At 31.5% G+C, this 22,491-nt stretch overlaps 1 protein-coding gene across 1 annotated transcript; it reads right to left on the minus strand.

The window, feature by feature from the left end:
* Positions 1-18,376: 18,376 nt before the first annotated feature.
* Positions 18,377-19,438, minus strand: LOC134706033 (ras-like protein RAS2). Its single transcript, XM_063564742.1, has one exon. The coding sequence runs from the start codon at positions 19,436-19,438 to the stop codon at positions 18,377-18,379; it is 1,062 nt and encodes a 353-aa protein (XP_063420812.1).
* Between the last annotated feature and the right edge of the window lie 3,053 nt (positions 19,439-22,491).

A 22,491-nucleotide genomic window follows, 5' to 3' on the forward strand; every position in this document is an offset into this window, starting at 1 on the left:
TATACTGAAAGGTGTTTGGTATTTTACAAATGTTAATATTTCATCATTCTATGTCATCTGTTAATTATTTTAAATGATCTTTAGATGATTATTTGCCCTTTGCATGTATATTTTGCAGGTTTATCCTTAAAACATAGGTAGACGTTTGGTTGATATTTAAACTCATTTGGCCACTTATACTTATATATGTGTTTAATTATCATTTTTAGTAAAGCTGTGGCTAATATATATAACAGTATGACTGTTCAATTGACCTAATAAGCTTCTTTCTTGGCATGTAGGAATATATACATACCAATATTCTAAAAGGTGTTTGATATTTTACAAATGTTAATATTTCATTATTTTATGTCATCTGTTAATTATTCGAAATTACTTTTAAAAGACAATTTGCACTTGTTCATGTAGATTTTTCAGGTTTATCCTTAAAACATTATTAGTCGTTTGGTTGACATTTACACTAATAAAATCTTGTGTTTTCAAAATAAAATTTTTCGCCAGTATCTAGTGATAATTGGATACATAATCAAACTACGATCCACTGAAATAAAAACTAACAGTTCATATAAATCAAACTCATGTTAAGCCTTAATTGATTGAAATTTGCTAGATCGATTAAGTCTGAAAATTGAAATTCTGAACCAATAATAATACACGTGTAGTAACATATACAAGTGCTAAACTCACTAACGAACGTTTTTGTCTTACAAGTCTTCTGTCTTTATATACAATGAAGGTCGTCGTCTTATATGAAATGTATCGGGGATGCATGTAATCAGGAGATGCTAACATGTCAACGTACTCCATGATAGTTCATTCAATTAGCTCAGTATTTGTTTCTTCCTTATTCATTAACTTAATTACCAATCAATACAATACTCTCAGCCTAATATCGTAATAAAAATAAACTGGTAAAATCTTCCTTTTCCAAAGACTTACACTAAAGAAACCGATTTTCCTAAAACTAATAGGATTTTTCTGTCTATTTTAAATATCCAATCTGAATATGTGCACTTACGACCTATCTATGTCAGTTTTGTTTTTATATCTATAATGACTTTTTTCTACCGAGATTATTCACCCTTTATTAGGGTGAAACATTGGTATTCGTTATGAATTAGTATACCGCTGTTCAAAATTCATAAATCGATAGAAATGAATCCGACTTTCAAACTTAAACTGATGGAAACGTATCAAATGTAAGAGAACTACGACACAACAGAGACACAGCACCGAAATGTAACACACAGAGAAACGAATTATAATGTATCAATGGCCATTTTCCTGACTTGGTACAGTGCATTTTATGAATAAATTGTGTGTTGAACCTGGTTTTGTGGCATGCCAAACCTCCCGCTTTTATGGCAGTGTTGATTATAAAATTCAAATCACATTTTGAAATTGACAGCCAAAAAAATGCGTATACCTGATTATGCATATACCAGCAGGAAACCTAACATAGCATCTCCATATATGTCGCATTTTAAAACTTCAAGTCTTGAAATAAAAGGATAGGAAACATAACCTTTGCAGGCTCCTTGAAATAAAAAATAAAAAATAAATATCAATAAATTAAATAAAATTATTCTATTAATCATAACACATCATTATGTTAGTCATTACTATTTAGTCTGTCAATTTTGTCCTACACATTGACATTTGGGCTTCAAATTTAAATATGTGTTTAATTTTTTTCAGTAAAGCTGTGGCTAACATATTTATAACAGTATTAAAGTTCAAATGACCTGATAAGCTTCTTTCTTGGCATGTGGCAATATTTACATATCAATATTCTGAAAGGTGTTTGATATTTTACAAATGTGAATATTTCATCATTTTATGTCATCTGTTAATTATTTTAGATGACCTTTAAATGAATGTTTGCCCTTTGCATGTATATTTTGCAGGTTTATCCTTAAAACATAGGTAGACGTATGGTTAATATTCAAACTCATTTGGGCTTTGCCCTTATATATGTGTTTAATTATCTTTTTCAATAAAGCTTTGGCTGATATATATAACTGTATGACTGTTCAATTGCCCTAATAAACTTGTTTCTTGGCATGTAGGAATATATTTATATCAATATTCCAAAAAAGTGTTTTATATTTTTTTTCAAATGTTAATATTTCATTATTTCATGTCATCTGTTAATTATTTGAAATGACCTTTAAAAGACAATTTGCAACTTTGCATGTAGATTTTGCAGGTTTATCCTTAAAACATTATTAGTCGTTTGGTTGACATCCAAACTAATAAAATCTTGTGTTTTGAAAATAAAAATTTTCGCCAGTATCTAGTGATAATTGGATATATAATCAAACTACGATCCACTGAAATAAAAACTAACAGTTCATATAAATCAAACTCATGTTAAGCCTTAATTGATTGAAATTTGCTAGATCGATTTAGTCTGAAAATTGAAATTCTGAACCAATAATAATACACGTGTAGTAACATATACTAAACTCACTAACGAACGTTTTTGTCTTACAAGTCTTCTGTCTTTATATACAATGAAGGTCGTCGTCTTATATGAAATGTATCGGGGATGCATGTAATCAGGAGATGCTAACATGTCAACGTACTCCATGATAGTTCATTCAATTAGCTCAGTATTTGTTTCTTCCTTATTTATTAACTTGATTACCAATCAATACAATACTCTCAGCCTAATTTCATAATGGGAATAAACTGGTAAAAAGCTTCATTTTTTCTTAGACTTACTCTAAGGAAACCGGTATTCCCAAAACTAATAGGATTTTTCTGAATGTTTTAAATATCCATTTGAATATGTGCACTTACGTCCTATCTATGTCAGTTTTGTTTTTATATCTATAATGACTTTTTTTTACCGAGATTATTCACCCTTTTGTAGGGTTGAACAAATGTAAGAGAACTACGACACAACAGAGACACAGCACCGAAATGTAACACACAGGGAAACGAATTATAATGTATCAATGGCAATTTTCCTGACTTGGTACAGGGCATTTGATGAAAAAATTGTGTGTTGAACCTGGTTTTGTGGCATGCCAAACCTCCCGCTTTAATGGCAATGTTGATTATAAAATTCAAATCACATCTTAAAATTGACAGCCAAAAAAATATATCTGATTATACATATACCAGCAGGAAACCTAACATAGCATCTCAATATATGTCGCATTTTCAAACTTCGAGTCTTGAAATAAAAGGATACGAAACATAACCTTTTTAGGCTCCTTGAAATAAAAAATAAAAAATAAATATCAATAAATCAAATAAAATTATTCAGTGAATCCTAACACATCATTATGATATTCATTACTATTTGGTTTGTCAATTTTGTCCTACAAACTGACATTTGGGCTTCAAACTTAAATATGTGTTTATTTTTTCTTTCAGTAAAGTTCTGGCTAACTTATATATATACTAGTAACAGTATAAAAGTTCCAATGACCTGATAAGATTCTTTCTTGGCATGTGGGAATATATACATATCAATATTCTGTTAATATTTCATAATTTTATGTCATCTGTTAATAATTTGAAATTACCTTTAAATGATTATTTGACACTTTGCATGCAGATTTTGCAGGTTTTTTCTTTCTAGCAGTGTGGTTGACATTTACATGTTAAACTCACAAAATTGAAATTCGCACCAATATCTTGAAATAATTAGATATGTAATTAAACAACAATCCAATAGAATGAAAACTAACAGTTCATCTTTATTATAAATATGTCAAACATTTATTATTGATCGAATCAAGTCCGAAAACTGAAAACCTGAACCAAAATTGCATTTTGTCAACATATACTAGTAGTTGGGGAATGTATGCATATTAATATTCTGAAAGGTGTTTGAAATTGTACAAATGTCAGTATTTCATAATTTATATGTGATCAGTTAGCAATTTGAAATGGCCTATTTAATGATTATGTGACCCTTTGCATGTAGATTTTGCAGGTTTTAACCTTAAACATTACTAGTCGTATAGTTGACATTTAAACTCATAAGAAAATCACACATCTTGTTTTATTTAAAAACGATTTTTTTCACCAATATAAAGCGATAATTGGATATACATGTATAATCATCCACTTGAATAAAAACTAACAGTTCATCTAAATTTTAAGGATGGCAAACCCGTATTGGTTTGAAATGGTTGGATCTATGAAATCTGATGATTAAGACTCTGAACCAATAATGCATTTTGTCAACATATACTAGTACTTAAACTCAATTTCGATACAGTTTTTGTCATAGATCTTCAAATAAAATTGAGAATTGAAATAGGGAATGTGTCAAAGAGACAACAACCCGACCATAGAACAGACAACAGCAGAAAGTCACCAACAGTTTTTCAATGCAGCGAGAAATTCCCGCACCCGGAGGCGTCCATCATAATGCATGGAAAGTCTGATCTAAAAACTACCGGTGGTGCATGGAAGCAGGCGACGCCTATCCGGCGAATCTAATCTTATTGTTATCTAGGTTACCTATCTTGATACTATTGTCGTCTTAATTCCGTTATAAAATGAAACTGATGGTATAAAACTGCATATGGTATATGCACTTAAAAATAGTATATAAATGATCATAGTTACCTAAATGTTGATCGCTTTATCAGATTTGAACATTGTTACCCTTTGAAAATTGACACAAAATGCATATACTTATTAATACATAACCAACAAGAAATGATACCTATATTCTTCATATATGTAGTATTGTCAAACTTCCGGTTTTCAAATGAATAGATACTTAACATTTTTTTCACATAACTATTTTTACAACACTTGGTCGATGTCACTGCTGGCAGACGTTTCGCCCCTGATGGTATCACCAGTACAGTAGTCAGCACTTCGGTGTTGACATGAATATCAACTGTATGGTCATTTTAATAAATGTCGTATTACAAATTTTGAATTTTTCCTAAAAACTAAGGATTTTCTTATCCCATGGATAGATTACCGTATTTTGGACATCTTTGTTGGAATTTTTGGTCCTCAATGCTCTTCAATTTTGTACATGTTTTGTTTTAAAAAGTGAGAGACACTGATAAGACTTATGTAGACAAAATGCACGTCTGCCGTATTAAATTATAATCCTGGTACCTTTGATAACTATTTTTATGCTCCTGATATACAACAAATAAAAAGGAAGTATAAATAAACCAATGTGATAGTAATTATGTTGGTCGTTACTATTTTTTTGTGAATCTTGCCCTACATATGACATTGGGGCTTTAATTTCTTTGTAAGAAGCAGCAAAAAGTGCCAAAATATGTAATTTTGAGATCCTGTCATTAATATTAAGAAATAAAAACAGCTTTACCTATATTCTTCTACAAAATTTAGTTTAGAAATATTTAAATGAGTGTTTTAATATCTTTTCAGTGAAGCTGTTGCTGATAAAACAGCATAAAAGTTCCAATGACCTTATTAGATAGTTTCTTGGCATGTGGGAATATTTGCATATTAACATTCGGAAAGGTGTTTGATAATTACAAATGTTAATATTTCATACTTCATATGTCATCGGTAAGTAATTTGTAATAACCTTTAAATGATTATTTGTCCTTTTGCATGTAGATTTTGCATGTTTGTCAAAGATCATTTTTTTGGTACAGAAAACAATTAGCAATTTTTGGAGACGTCTCTTTTATTTGAATTTTCCCAAATTGTTATTTTAAAAAACTATAGCGAAGTAGATAATTCAAAATTTGGTGACTTTATCAAACGCATCTATCCCATTGAAGTACAGATAAAGGATACAACAGGGTCGATTGAAAACAAAACTTTACGAAATAAGAGATGACTTCAGCTTTCCAATTGTGAACTTTCCATTTCTAAGTAGCAACATTCCTGCAGCACCTGCATACTGTGTATATATCGCCAAATTAATACGATATTCCCGTGCTTGCATTTCCTATCATGAGTTTCTTGATAGAGGGTTGTTGCTTACAAGGAAGCTATTAAATCAAGAGTTTCAAATGGTGAAGTTGAATTCATCTCTTTCGTAAATTTTACGGACGCCATAACGAGTTAGTTGACCATTATGGAATAAAATTGAGAATGGAAATGGGGAACAACCCGACCAAATAAAAAAAAAACAACAGCAGAAGGTCACCAACAGGTCTTCAATGTAGCGAGAAATTCTCGCACCCGGAGGCGTCCTTCAGCTGGCCCCTCAACAAATATACACTAGTTCAGTGATAATGATCGCCATACTAATTTCCAAATTGAATACAAGAAACTAAAATGAAAATAATACAAGACTAACAAAGGCCAGAGGCTCCTGACTTGGGACAGGCGCAAAAATGCAGCGAGGTTAAACATGTTTGTGAGATCTCAACCCTCCCCCTATACCTCTAACCAATGTAGAAAAGTGAATGCATAACAATCCGCACATTAAAATTCAGTTCAAGAGAAGTCCGAGTCTGATGTCAGAGATGTAACCAAAGAAAATAAACAAAATGACAATAATACATAAATAACAACAGACTACTAGCAGTTAACTGACATGCCAGCTCCAGACTTCAATTAAACTGACTGAAAGATTATGATTTCATCATATGAACATCAGGCACAATCCTTCCCGTTAGGGGTTTAGTATCATACCATCATAACATATATGAGAAGAACATAACCCGTGTCATGCCAACAACTATTTTTAGAATAAATGTGTTTAGTTCCGACGCAATAACCGTTTCACAAATGATATCGGATATGTTCCTTACGTTGTAACTACAATCCCCTTCCCTTTTATAAATGTGACCTACCGAATTATACTATTTACCGGATTTGTTATCCTAAAAGCAACACGACGGGTGCCACTTGTGGAGCAGGATCTGGGAGTTCGTGTTGTCTATTCTTTAGTTTTCTATGTTGTGGCATGTGTACTATTGTTTTGTGTGTTTGTCATTTTCATTTTTTAGCCATGGCGTTGTCAGTTTATTTTCGATAAATGTGTTTGACTGTCCCTCTGGTATCTTTCGTCCCTCTTTTATCAAAAACTTATGTAGATTCAGAGTTTTACTTAACAGTTTGTCTAGTATTATTATATATTTTTTTAAATATGTGAGTGTTTTATATCCCTTACTTGATATTTAAAATAAAGAACAAATCTAGACATACCTTTACCAACTTGATATGATAGACTGTTGATATCTATGGTTTGTAAGAAGTTGAATTTAAAACTACGGAAATTGGTTTTTAAAATCCTTTATATATAAACCATGACTGCCTTTCAAACAACAGGTCTGCAAAGACTAAAGGTTAGTGCTTACATTGGTGAAAGTCTGTAGCCTGTTATTCCACATATTACATTACTGTATCATTTACGATGGTAACATATTTTGTTTTATCTTTTGAAGAAAAATTGCATTTTTGGGGGATAATCAAAATCATAAATTTTGACAAGGTCGGCACAATAATATTGAGATTTGTACCTGGTTGAATTTTTGAAATCGTTGTTGATTATTCAAAAAATAAATTAAAAAAAAGTGGTATCCCTCGAAAAAAATAATGAATCCACAGTATGAAAAAGTCAATTATTGTCTTCATTGATTGACCACTGAAATGTCACTATTTCAATCCTTTTCTTGTTCAATATTTCAGTTATAGTAATGATGTAATCTGCATAACATGATATCGAAAATTGATAACTAGAACCTTAAAGTTATTTGTATTACTTTGAATGCCATTAGAATTATTATAAATTACATCTTTACCCTCTTTCGAATATTTCCTTCTTTTGTGTTCACGTTTAAGCGTCAATTTGTAAACAGGGACAATTAGCCTGATCCTGGACGACTAAGGTAATTGTACACAGGAAATATTTAGGAATAAAACGTTTATTTGTCTTTAAAAAAAAAGTGTTTAATATTTCCTTAACGTTTATATTTATAGCCATTATATTATATGTTGATGACTTAAAATGAGGTTTAAAGGAAGTAATGACCCTTTGCGGGTAGTTCTTATAAAGGCTAAAAATTTCATGCTTAAGTATTTGGAAAACTAAGTAGTGTCAAGGTTTCCGTGAAGGATGTGAAAAGCCTTTGAAACAATGATTGAAGATTGCTTAAAAGAAACTAAAATTTCATTGTATTTCATTAAATCCCATTAAAATTTTCAAAGTTAAATCTTACTTACTTTCACATTTATGCAATTAAAATATTCTTTGAATTTCCTATGAAATAAGTTTTGAATGCTTCAATGACCTATTAAAAATTTTGTCAAAACATGTTCAATGATATATTTAGTTAGGGCCTGAATCTCCTGATCAACGTAGAAGATGTAAACAAAATTTTACACTAATATTTCCTTTTGAGTGTTCTTCTTATTTAATAAAGGCAACAGAAGAATATCGGTGTTCGAAGGTCATACATCGATTGAGAGAAAACAAATCCGGGTTACAAACCAAAATCACTAGTGTCAATTGCCCATGTGACAAATATCAATCTGAGAAAAAAGGTTAAAAAAAATGTACCCAACCATTTCAAGTGTACACATATCAATCCAACTTCCTATTTTATGTATTAATCCTCAAGTTCAGTGAAAACTATAATAGTCTTTCATAGAGATTGCCTACATCAAACCTTATTATAGTGTTACATGAAAGCTGATAAAATAATATCTCATCTATACTGAGTAAAACAAGTACGCAAAAAATATATGCAATTCAAAATTGAAAATTAAATGAAACTTCTAAAATATATTTGTTATTTTACTTTTTACTATATTATCTTATGATAAAAAAAACCATTAAAATAAATTGTTATTCGACACAAAATAATTTTTCCTAAAGTTCCACATTTGTGTACAATACATATTATATACAATTATTATTTCATGCAACATAGTCAATTCATAAAACCTCTCATTTGTATCTAATCTTCATGTAAATATAAAATTAAAATATTTGAAAGGTTTTTTAAAAGACCTTTGAAAACTCTTTTGACATATAACTGACCATTAGAACTAATTTATATGCACCAGCGTATATTAATTTTAATATACTGTTAATTAAACCAGCAACATCCGATCAGCCTGATCGGTAAGACATGCGCAATTAAGATTTGACTGATAAGGTGATGTAGGAGGTACAAGATGTATATAAACAGCAGCTGATAAATGTAGACAAAACAAATGCACATGCTTGGGGAATTTGTAGCAGACGACTTGATTATCTTATCCACTGTGGTCAACATAGTTATGGTTTGTAGTAGATATAATTACAAAAAATAAAAGAAAACAAATATTTACTTACAACTATGTTTTAATTATTTGAATAAATAAATATGAGATTAAATATCATAAATCCAAGTAAATTTGAACTTATTGATCCCAGATTTCAGACCACATATTATAAGATTTCCTTTTTAAAATTTTTACTTTTACTTTTCTTCGAGGATTTTTTGCATCTTGAACAGTTTTTAACGATGTGGTTTGCCTATTTACATGTTCATTCCAATCCAATACAGTTAGGTTTGTCCGAAGAATATAAACTTGTTTGGAGAAGTTAATTCTCTTGTCGTGATATTGAAGAATGGCATTATTGAAACTTTCCACATAATAACTGTCCATACAATGAACATAATCAGTTGGCGATTTATATACCTGGGTGTTCATTAGAGCCCGACCTAATAACATCTCTGATTTGGGATCCTTGATTAAATATTTAGTTGGTTCATAATTCGAATCAGTTTTACACCTTGATAATTCACTACAGTGTTCGTGATTATTCTTATAATGTTCAACTATATTCAATAGAATTATTTTAAGTTTTACTGGATCCTTATCGCAATTTTTCATTGCCCAGTACAGGTGAGTTTTTATACTTGCTGCTTTGTCCGATAACTCAGGGTGCCACGTTTGTCCTTCCTTGTATCTTGGTCCAGAACAAATGGTCTTAATTTCTTTGGCTATGTTTTTGGTGGCATGCCAGGTATCATTTGTTGATTCTGTGTCAATTCCATTAATACGGATGAATTTGTTAACACTGGTATTTCTGTCATGACAGTGAACACGAATTTTCACTTCGTACTCATCTCTGAGATTTTTAAAATATTCGTAAATCCTCTCTGTTCATATAAGTTCATGTTTTGTGCACTTGTACAATCCAATTTTGAAATTGTTTCAACACGTAAAACTTTGTGTGTTCTGGCACCAAGGCAAACAACGTCTGTGTACATAGAATTTTTTCTGGTACCATGTCTTGCATCAGTTACAATATCGATACCTTCTTGAAGTTCTTCATAGGACGCGATTTCCCCCAAGAGAGCAATTTCATATGACTCTTTCACCAGCTGTGACACTACCGGGGCATATTTCTGGAAAATACTATTCAGCGTAGTCTCCCAATAGTACCAATGTAAGATGCCTGACAAAATCTGGAATATTGGTTTGGTAAGATTCCTGACACATAAAATCCATGAGACATTATTAAATTACAAAGATATTTGTCTCCCATATACGGTGAGATTGACCAGAGTAGTTCATGTTTTTCCTCACATTTAAGTTTGCATACTCCAACATGACCCTTTATATCAGTTGAGTAAAGATGCAACTGACTTTTACAAACTTTTCCATGGTTTATCACTCTTTTAATAAGGTTCTCGATTGATGTTTCCTCATTACATGATGAAAAAGAACAGTCCAAAAATGGTAAATTGTTTTCCTCAGCCATATGTTGATCTTCATCTACTTGTGTTATATTGTTTTTAATGTAGAATGTCATTACTTCAAATAACATGTCTTTATTTGTAGTCCTGTTTGGGTTTCCACCACCCATTGCCTTTTTAATGTCATTGGTCATTTCATATATCAAGTTTTTCTCATCAATAGATCCAGAAGAAAAATTTATTTTTCCTTCAATAGGTTTTGGTTTTTCTTTCCTCATGTCATTCCTTCTTTTAACACTCTCAACTTTATCTTTTAAATATTTTCTTTTTTCTGCAGGTTGAATATTTTCATTCATATTTACGGCAAGTGCTTCCATGATTATGAAAAATTTTATTTCTAAATTTCCCTCCAAAACTGTTGTTGGACATTCCAATTTTCACTCAAAGCAGGGGTGAATGAAAATTTAGTTTCATTCTAAAAACAGATATATGTTTTTATACTTTTTCGCAAGGTTTTTTTGAAGATATAATTCAAAATTTTTGAGATTTTACTTGTATTTGTAATGCAATAATTGAAATCTTTCCCTCACAAATAAATTATATGTTGGTTTCCCCCCACTGTCAAAATGCTGGACTTCACTGTTTATCTGGGGTAAACTTGGGGAAACAAGAGCAGAAAATAGAAATTTGATAAAATGTTGTGTCAGTTCAGCAGCTTTTACATTTATCTTGAGTATATAAATCACAGTACATAACACTAATGTGTTTCGTGGAAAGATAAAAAAAAACCCATTTAATTGGACGTTAAAAAATTTAACATCCCCAAACCCCCATCAAAAGTGTGCAATGTGATACTGGCACACCTAAACTGTTACACATGACATTTTTGAAATCTGCAGTAAAATGGAAAACCAAAATGATCAAAATATTCTTTCTTTGACTGTAACTGAGGAACTAAAACTTGCAATTCAGGCATTTTTTAGCCACAATGATTGGGATTTTAATGAGGTAGCAACATCAAGTACATCTAACCTTAAATTAGAAGATAATACAGAAAGCAATAGTGTTATTGCAACTGATGAAATTGAGCACCCTGGTCAAAGTGGGTCAGATCAACAAAGTGCTGGAAATGATACCACCAATGATGAAGATATGTGTCAGGATTGTTTTTGTAGTCCTTGTGCAACACAAAATAGACACAGTTGGTTAGGTGTAGGACAAAGAGCACATGCCAGAAATAGTGGAATAAGGAAACTAAAATATAAGTTATTCTGGAGAATGATGCAGGATAGAGGAGCATGGAGCAGTCCTCAATATCTTGCGAAAAAATGCAGGCTTTTGAATAGGAATAGGGTTGATGAAACTGTCGTGATCGTCAGGAGAGAGGTTATTCCTGATTGTTTGTTAAATCTGGTGAGGGAATTGTACCCAAACCCTAAATCTAAACCCTACATGGGACATAGATGGTACTAATTATTTATATACTTTTTTTTATTTCAACCGTAGTGACTAAAATTATTAAACCTTTTTGACCTTGTTTTATTACTTTGCATTCAATGTGTACATGGTGTATATACAATTTAACTTATTGGATTAATTAACAAATGAGTTTTCTGGAAGGAAAGTTTGTGTAATGTTTCAAATGGATTTAAACATTGGATAATTCTGTAAATTAGGTAGGTGCTGTCTTTATTATGCATGAACATTATTTACCATGTGCATTTGTTTACAAACAGAATCAGCTGTTGTCAGGCTCCGCCTTCAAAATTCAAATTTGAACTAAAAATATGTTCACTTCAGATTTTTAAACATGTAATATTTAAAAGATAGAAATATATTTAATTTTTTTTTTCACATAATATGTGGAAAATTCTTGAAAGAACACTTGTAACAAAAATCATAATAAATTACAAGTGATAATAAAAGTTATTCATAAAACATTGTCTCTGATTTGAACCCTGTCAATTATTTACAGATTTTAAGAATACAACAAATGGAAGTTTTAACGACCTTGACTGGCTATACAGCCCTTGCACGGTAGGATTTTAAGAATTCAAGGGATGCAACCCTTTTATACTCAGGTTGCTGGTTTAATGTGTTTAATTTTCCTAAATGTTAATGATTATTTGACATTTCTTGATATTTTAAAAGGATAAAAAATGAATTATGTTGGCCAACTTAAAAAGTACAACAATTAATGTATGCGACGTTAATTTACATTATAAATGGATAACATAAATTTGACATATTGTGGTTAAATATTTTTTTAAAGTGTTAAACTTCACATTTAAACTAGACATGTTTTTTTTTTATCTCAAATAACATCAATTTGTTTTTACTAATAATGATATTTTACAAGTGAAAAATGGGTTAATTCGAAATTACAGCGAATGATTTTTTTTTTCAAATTCTTGGCAAGGTCTATGACCTTTTATAGGACAGAATGTATTCACAATTCAAAATTTCATGGAATGGTTTTACCTTCACAACTGTACAAAAGAAGGACAAACGATACCAGAGGGAAGTCAAACTCATAAATCAAAAATCAACTGACAATGACATGGCTAAAAATTAAAAAGACAAACAGACAAACAATAGTACACATGACACAACATAGAAAACTAATGAATAAGCAACACTAACCCCACCAAAAACTTTGGGTGATCTCAGGCGCTCCGGAAGGGTAAGCAGATCATGTTGTATATGTGGCACCCGTCGTGTTACTTAAGTGATAAAAAATTCGGATAATAGTCTAACTCGGTAGGTTGCATTCATGAAAAGGAAGGAACATATCCGATATCATTTGTTAAACGGTTATTCCATATAAACGGTCAACCAACTCGAGATGACGTCCGTAAAATTAACAAAGGGGTAATTTCAACTTCGCCATTTGAAACTCTTGGTTTAATAGCTTTTTTATGAGCAGCAACCCTTTATCAAGAAACTAATGATAGAAAAAAGAAAGCACGGAAATATCGAATCAATTTGGGTAATATATACCCCGTATTCAGGTGCTGCTTGAATGTTGCTACTTAGAAATGGAATTTTACAATTAGAAAGCTGCAATCACCTCTTTTGTCGTAAAGTTTTGTTTTCAAACGACCCTCGTTGTCAATTTCAGGATGTAAGTCAAGATATGAGGCTGACTTAACTGTATCTGTTGTATCCTTTATCTCTAGTTTGATGGGATAGATTCGTTCATCATAGTCAACACATTTTGAATTATAAAGTAAAAGAACATCATCTATATAGCGGAAAGTAAAGTTAATGAATATTGTTAACATGTTATCTTTCTTCCTAAGACGAAACAAGTCGGCAAGAAGAGGGGTACAATTTGTTCCCATTGGATTGCCGAAAATCTGTTGAAAACACATCCTCAAACGTAACAAATATGTTGTCAATCAAGAAATCAAGCATCTGGATAATGTCAGTTTCAGATGTATTTCCTGTCTTTTTTTCTTTGCGAGTCCCTAAAAGGTGTTAACATTTTCCCGAAGATCTTCGTTTAAATCAAGGACACATGCTTCAAGCCGTTTTAAATTATAAGTAGACAAATGGTGACTATTCTGATAACATTTTACATGTAATAAAAAAGATTCGAAATGTTGTCCCAGCTTAAAACAAAATGTTTGTTTTTGACGATCAACTCTTATACAACTGAGATGTTTAGCTAGTTATAAAAACATGTGTACTCCACAATTTTCTTCATAATGCCTATGCCAAGTCAGGAATATGACAGTTGCTACATGTATCTATGCGTTTGATGTTTTTGAGCTATTTATTTAGTCAATAACTTTTCATTTTGTCATTGCACAAAACCATCCTTCTTTCAATCTGTAGAAACGTTTTGACACAAAGTTCATTGGGTGTTTAATAGTTGATATTTCAAATGGGTAAGCGAGTAGATTCAGATCGAAACTTTGGTCTTTTTGTTTGTTGGATTTTAAAATGAGTGTAGATCCGATAATTTAAAACCCTCTCGAACTAACATTTACAACTTGAACTTATATTTCATTTAATGTATCTTCATGTCAGCAACGTCGCTATGTTGAGTGTATTTCTCCAAATAAATCCCAGTGAGATTCCAATCAAGCTTTTCTTGACAGAGGGGTACAGCTTTCAAGGAAGACATTGGACCAAGGGTTTCTATTCCGAGATATAAAACATGGTTAAAACACAAAATCAAGGTTGTGCATATTCTATTCCTGCCACTTCCTAACACACTCCAATGTTCTGGGGTCAATTTTTATTTGTGTCACGTCATCCCAGTAGACAAAATTGTTAACTTACTTACTTACTTCTGTTCTTCCCTTGTTGAGCATAGTGCTGATACCTAACTATTTACCTACTTATGTTCTCCCCTTGTTGCGCATAGTGCTGAGACCTAACTATGTACTTACTTCTGTTCTCCCCTTGTTGAGCATAGTGCTGAGACCTAACTATTTACTTACTTCTGTTCTCCCCTTGTTGAGCATAGTGCTGAGACCTAACTATGTACTTACTTCTGTTCTTCCCTTGTTGAGCATAGTGCTGAGACCTAAATATATACTTACTTCTGTTCTCCCCTCGTTGAGCATAGTGCTGAGACCTAACTATTTACTTATTTCTGTTCTTTCCTAGTTGAGCATAGTGCTGAGACCTAACTATGAACTTACTTCTGTTCTCCCCTTGTTGAGCATAGTGCTGAGACCTAACTATTTACTTACGTCTGTTCTTCCCTTGTTGATCATAGTCCTGAGACCTTACTATTGTCTTTAAATTAAACTAAAGGAAATCAAAATCATAATTGTGAGATTGTGTTAATGTAATGGAATATCTCCTTTTACAGATGATAGATGATGTTCCGTATGTCGTAACTACAATCTCGTTAGATTTGTTACAGGTTTGTTCTTACATGATCAATATGACGGGTGCACCATGTGGAGCAGGAAACTCTTATCCTTCTAGAGCATCTAGTAACATCCCCAGTATCTTTTTCAAAGTGTTTTGGGTTTTTTTAATACTTGAAATACAGTTATTGAAAATCATCTGAATATAAATTACCTTGTATAACCCAGGGAAGTGTACACATGGAGCACTGTGTTTACCATGATCGATCGAACAGGAATAAACGGTGGACTCCTTTATAAAGAAAAAAGTATTCATTACACAGACAGAGTTTGTGCATTTAATATTTATAACATTCTTCATTAGATAAAATACATCAAAAGACACACTACAATCTACAATCTACACATTACCTTTACTTATAACTTACCTTTAAATTTGGACGTTTGGTTCTCAATTTTGTGTTTTGTGTTCTATTGTTTGTCTGTTGATCTTTGTTAAGCCATGATTTTGTCAAATATTTTCAAATGATTAGTTTGGATGTCTCTCGTGTATCATCCGCCTCTCTTTGGTGACTTATATGAAATAACAAAACACAATCGTCACTAATTATAAAAAAAGACGATGTGGTATTATTGTCAATGATACAATTGTCCTCAAAAGACCGAAATGACACGAAAATTAACAATTATAGGTCACCGTACGCCTTCAACAATGAGAAAAATTCATACAGCATAGTCAGTTATAATTATTTCATTATCTTTTATTTTCAGATATGATTTTCGACCTTTTGGCATTATCATTTACACCTGACGTATTAGACTTTCAGATATACCTATACTGCATTTTCATTGGTGATGCAACATTTTAGTAATTGTTGTCCGTATTTTTTGTTGTAAATTTGATATTTTCAAATTAAAGAATGCTCCAACGTACTTTTTACGCTTATAAGAATTTTCTTGTTATAAAAGCAATTAAAGACAACAAGAGTATACCGCTGTTCAGGGTCACAACCGAAAGTGAAGTTAACTCATCAACTATTACAGGAACTAAACGGAATTACAAAAACACGAAAAAATGCTACATAAACAAACGCCAACATACATAGAAACTGGACCCGAACATTTTTTGAAAAAATATGATCAGTTTCGACGTCTTAACGTCTTTAAAACACGATAAATATGAGTTTACATTTAGCTAGTTTTTCTCACTTCTACAATGTTTTGTTGCCTTGAAGTGCATTAGAAAAAGCAAACACAAATATTTGTTCTAAAGTTCTGCAAATGATGGACTTTATGATTCTCACTCAGGTTTTCGTCTACACATTTTTTTCTTTATCACATACTTTAAATCTAAATACACGACGTATACCATTTTATTAATGTAATAGATATTTTCGACTCCCACACATTTTAGATCAAAAACACGGTGTTGACCGTTTCATTTATGTAATGTCATTATCAATAGGTATCTATGTTCGTAACCCGAATAAGTATGGATAGACCTTTTAAAGAATGATAATGTAACGAGCTAGTTCAATGTGGAACACTATATAGTTATACGTCTATCACATCTGTTAAAACAATGTCATTATCGTCATTGTGTTAGTTTGAATGATCTTCTTGATAATAAGTGATTTTAAAAAATAATGCTATCTGTTCCTTCTTAACGTAAGACATTGTATGCATTGGTCTTCTTATAGGAAACAATTTTTTGTAAAAATGTATAGCCGAAGTATAATAGAGGGTACACATGGTAATGTATCTGATTGACTTATCAGTAATGAGTGCCTCTTTAATGATTCGAGGGCACAGATTGTCCGATACTTCAAGTTTCAACGAGAACGTTGTAAATCTGTTAAAACCAAGTTACAACCAAAATAAAACAGAACAGAGACAGTTATGATTAAGGTAGAAACATCATTTTATTTTGATTTTTATAACAATAAATTTGATGTGCCAGTACCATGGTGAAAGTCTATCAGCAGATGAGTCAATTTAGTAATAGTAATATCAAGTGTATGAGAACATCATAAATATAATTTTTTACAATTTCTGAAGCAAATTATGAAATCATATTCAATATACCACTATCATAAAATCTTAGCTGATATTGGTTTTCAATTTATATAGAGGACCTAAATACTCTCCTGAAGCACCTGAGACCCCAAACATTCACAATTCTGTTAAGTCGTTTGCAGACTGCTGTTCGTTGATTTATTTAAAAATTATCAAAGTCTTTATCCTAGTTTTACGCAATAACTTTGTCTCGTCTTAAAAAAAACTTATAATTTAAGGACAATTTTTGCGACATATAACTTCAATCTCAAAATTAGATGTTATGGCTTAAATGAGAATGACGAAAATATGCACTTTTTCTTTAACTACGACAAATTCAACAAGGAGCTTCTTATCTTATTTCAGTAATCTGGTCAGTCTCTGCTAGGCTTGTTTGTTATTAACATATTGCGAATGATAATTGTTCCAATGCAAACCGTGCAAATGTTGTGAAACATTATTTTGAATCTATTGGAAACTCTGTGAGTAGTATATTCTTGACAACTCTAAAAAGAGAACAATTAAAATGATTTATTCTGACTTACAGTTAAAAAGAATTCAACAGCTATTCATGAAAAAGAAGTTATTTCTTCAATTAAAGGGAAAATTCAAAAGTAACCTTTAACCTGAATGCCTAAGGCACAAATAACAGATGTAAATAGTAAATGTTGTATAAGTGTCAATAAGATAACTCTCCAGCCAATTCACAGTTTGTAAAACCATTATAGTTCAATGTACGGCGTTCAAAACAAAGCCTTAGCTCACACCGAACAGAAAGACCCCAAAACACCTATGAACCACATAAAAAAACTTCTAAACATCAGATATAGAATAAAGCAAAGCAAATTCCAATTTCATTCATTTTATATAAATATTTTTTTATTTAATTGTTTTACCACGCAGTTTACGACAAAGTTGCAATACACACTTAACCATAAACAGACTGGTTTTAGTTGAAGATTGTTTGTCATGACATTGATCATCTGGTTGAAGAGATTGTTGATCTTGACAGTCTAACAAATTTGTGTTCCGAATGCTTGACGCTACTTTGGTTTTTTCCATGCAGCAAGGGTTTTCTACTGACATGCTGTTGCTGCGTACCACTTTCACGCAACTGTTTCTTTGTCTCTTCACTATGTGCGCCCATGTGTCGCTCCTCGAACGATAAAAATGTTTCTGTTGTTGTTTATCATGACAAAGAGCATGTTTTCTATGTGGCGTTATTAACCTGTATATTTTTTTCTCTTTATAGTTATCAAACACTAGATTCTGAAAACACTTAGAAGATGGAGACACCATGTCATAGTTTGCCTTCATCTTAACGTTCCTTTGCAATATTTTCCTTGTAATATCTGCTGCAGACTGATGTCTGGTAAAACTGGTAGTTCTCATTCGGAAAGGTCCTGTCTGTTCCGACCTGGTGTTCCCTAGCTGTTCTAATAGGATGTCAAAAGCATTCTTGATTCCGTTATTGTCTTTCGCAGAGACCTCTACAAAACATCCCCCAAGGTTTTCATTATAAGCCCATTCTAATGCATCAAATGTTTCGACCTCTCTTTTGTTTTCCATGTCTACCTTATTCCCAACTATAACACATGGAATGCTCAGAATATCTTTGCGCATCGATTTAATCTGTTTCCAAACAATTTTGACTAATTCAAATGACATTGCATCGTTAATTGAATAGACAAGTATAAAACCTACTGCTCTTGCAATGTAAATTTTCTGCATTTCTGGAAAGACAAAAGCTCCTGCCGTATCTATGAAATCGATGCGTTTGTTGTCTCCATTTATATTATATGTCTGGATATATGTCTCCTCAACGGTTTCATTGTGATCTTCTGAATGTGCTTCGTACAGGTATTGCTTAATAAAAGACGTTTTACCAACCCCGCCAGAACCGAGACAGGCCATTTGAAATCTCGAACATTGCTCCAACATATTGATAGAGATGTGAGGAATATATATGCAGTCGCTGATAAGATATTGTATAGTAAGAATATGGAAAGGTTGTTATTTATATACCTAATGCCAAATACCTGTTGTCCAATTGAAAAGACCGCAAGAAATAACCTTCAATATCTTTGAATGTCATAAAATACGTACACAACAAATATTATGTGATAATTGATACATCCTTTTAGATTACTTACCTTTGTAGAAATTAAAACACCTATTATATGTAGTAAACACAGTGCCAGTTAAAGTATTTTTCAACATTAAATATTGATATGTTTTTACTTATAACAGCAAGGAACTTTTATACGGAAGTGTTAATCATTTTTCCTTTCTTATCTTTCATCTCGTTGTGATAGACTTTTTGTCTTTTTGATACGACTTTTGCTGGAAAATCAGGTTAATATTCCATTTTCTATTGAATCTTGTGTACCAAGTAAGTTGTCTTTGTTTGTTTTGTAGTGGACGTTTTGTCCCCGAGCGTATCACCAGCCCAGCAGTCAGCACTTAAGTGTTAAGACGAATATCAATTTTATGGTCATTTTTATAAGTTTACTGTTAGCAAAAATATGAATTATTCGAAATACATAGCATTTTCTTATTCAATGCATAGGTTACCTTAACAGTTATTGACAAAACGTTTTGGAAGTTTTTGTCCTAAATGCTCTTCAACTATAAACGTGTTTAGCTTTCTTCGTATTTTGATATGAGCGTCACTGATGAGTCCTATGGAGACGAATCGCGCGTCTGGCGTATTGAGTTATAAACCTGGTATGATCGGGTAGGTTGTAGACAGAATGATGTATTTACTAATTTTAAGTTAACACACAAATAAATCATATACTCAACAAAATATGGTTTGTACATAAACTTCCATTACCAGAGGGTCCAAGGAATTTATGTTCATGCCAATGAAATAAGAATAAAGCTATTTACAAACATTATTCGATATGACTGATAGAAAATCTGAAGGAATAGACGTAGTGGTAGGTTCACACAGGGCTAAAAATCGACCAGATGCAATATTAATTCAACTTTCACGTAGAAGTATTTGATATTACTGTTATTACAAAAATGATTTCTTTTTATCATACCAGATTATAAATGACGTTGTAAATAAAGGCAACAGTCTTCTTATGCCTTAATGATTTTATAACGACAGTTCATATACATTTTTCAATCATTAATGATATTTGTCTGACATAATTGACCGCAACTCCTGATCTAGAAATTTTGAAATGCCCAAATATGTCATATTTTGACAAGATATCTTAAATTAGTGAAATTTAAACCTCAAACTGACTCGTGAAAATAAAATTATTTTATCTAGCAGTTAAAGCTTTGGAAAAAAATCCAAATTATGGCCTAACTAATATATCATAAACAGACAAAAATCATTGCGAAAACTTAACCTTGTCTTTTTCTTTCTTTTGAATGTTATTTCTCTTCTTATTTCGTTTTGGGTAAGATACCGTATTATCTAGTTTTTGTTATGTAAATTGTGATATGTCTAAAAAAAAAGTCTTAGAACTTAATATAGCTTAATGGCAAACAGAAAAACATTACAAGACTAACAAATGTAAAAAAAACAAATCTTGTTTTCATTAAAGATTATATCAAAAAGAGGGAGTTTAAGATTATTTTGAAATTCTTAGAAGGACAGACAACTTCAATTCAAAAGAGGAAAACACGACAATCAAAAGAGGAAAACACGACAATACTAACAATTGTTCAAAAACATCAAGGTGAGGTACCCTATCCTGTTTTTGTTATGTATAATTTTATATCTCCTATATCCTATCAACCTGACATAATAGTTTTTTACAAGACTGTTATTTGAAACAAACATGAAATTTATACTGTTTTTTTTTTTTAAACACTACAAGGCTTGAAATAAATAAAAAAAAATACAATTCATCGTGATATTGTTTTCGAATGTGTGGTACCTCATTTTCAAGTGCATTAGCTGTTATGTATCAATTGACACATATTTTGTCAACATGACCAGGAAATAATAAATAACATAACTGCTTACCTACAAGCAAGCAAAATAGACATTATTGATAATCGACACAATAATTCTGCACTCAAAGTTTTTTATCTATCCATAAAACAATATTTCTGTTGGCATCTAAATAGCCATCTTTCAGTTACTTATAATTTAGCTTTGTTAAGGGTTCTGATTTTATACATATGAATATACCAGTACTAAGTCAGGAATATGGCAGTTATCTATTTGATTGTTGTGTTTGAGTTTTTGATTTTGCCATTTGATTAGGGACTTTCAATTTTGAATTTTCCTAGGAGTTCGTTTTTTTGTTATTGATTATTTTACTTTTTAGTCGATTTGACTCAAATTATCATATTTGATTTATAACATTTATTCAAACGATAAAAAAGTCTATAATGAACAATTTACAAGGAATAAGATCGATATTATGTCACATTGTTCCGTGTGCTATAAAGTCTAGACGCCATCTGAGTAACTATCGAGTTGACGTCCGAAAATTCAAAATTAAATCCTAGAGTTAAATTCTATGAGTTTATATTTACTTGTATATCAATGAGTTTTTGTTGATCGAATAAGTCAATCAAATGAATTAATTTGACATTCTTTTCCTTTTCAAAACTGAACATGCATTATTTATGCATTATTCATTTCAAACTAAGGGATTTATTGAAGTTCACATGCATACAGATTTCATGAGAGCGAATTAGGCACTTGCAAGTGAACAATTCATGATCTTTTTTTTATCTTATTTTGACAAAATTGAACCAAACTGTCTGCTGAAAGCGATAAATAATTCGATATTACTATTGATTGAATAAAAAAATCATTTTATACATATGCCTTGTAGCTTGTTCCCATTTGTGATAATGAGCGTCAAACTAAACTCCGAATTATACACAAGAAACTAAAATTAAAAATCATACAAGACTCACAAAGGCCAGAGGCTTCTGAGTTGAGACAGGCGCAAAATTGAGGCGGGGTTTAACATGTTTATGAGATCTCAACCCTCCCCCTTAACCTCTAGCAA

The sequence above is a fragment of the Mytilus trossulus genome, chromosome 2 (genome assembly GCF_036588685.1).
Source record: "Mytilus trossulus isolate FHL-02 chromosome 2, PNRI_Mtr1.1.1.hap1, whole genome shotgun sequence".
Taxonomy (NCBI): Eukaryota; Metazoa; Mollusca; class Bivalvia; order Mytilida; family Mytilidae; genus Mytilus; species Mytilus trossulus.

Bases quoted from the DNA above. Each gene is read 5' to 3' on its own strand.
- LOC134706033 (XM_063564742.1), bottom strand. From the start codon at position 19,438: ATGTTGGAGCAATGTTCGAGATTTCAAATGGCCTGTCTCGGTTCTGGC.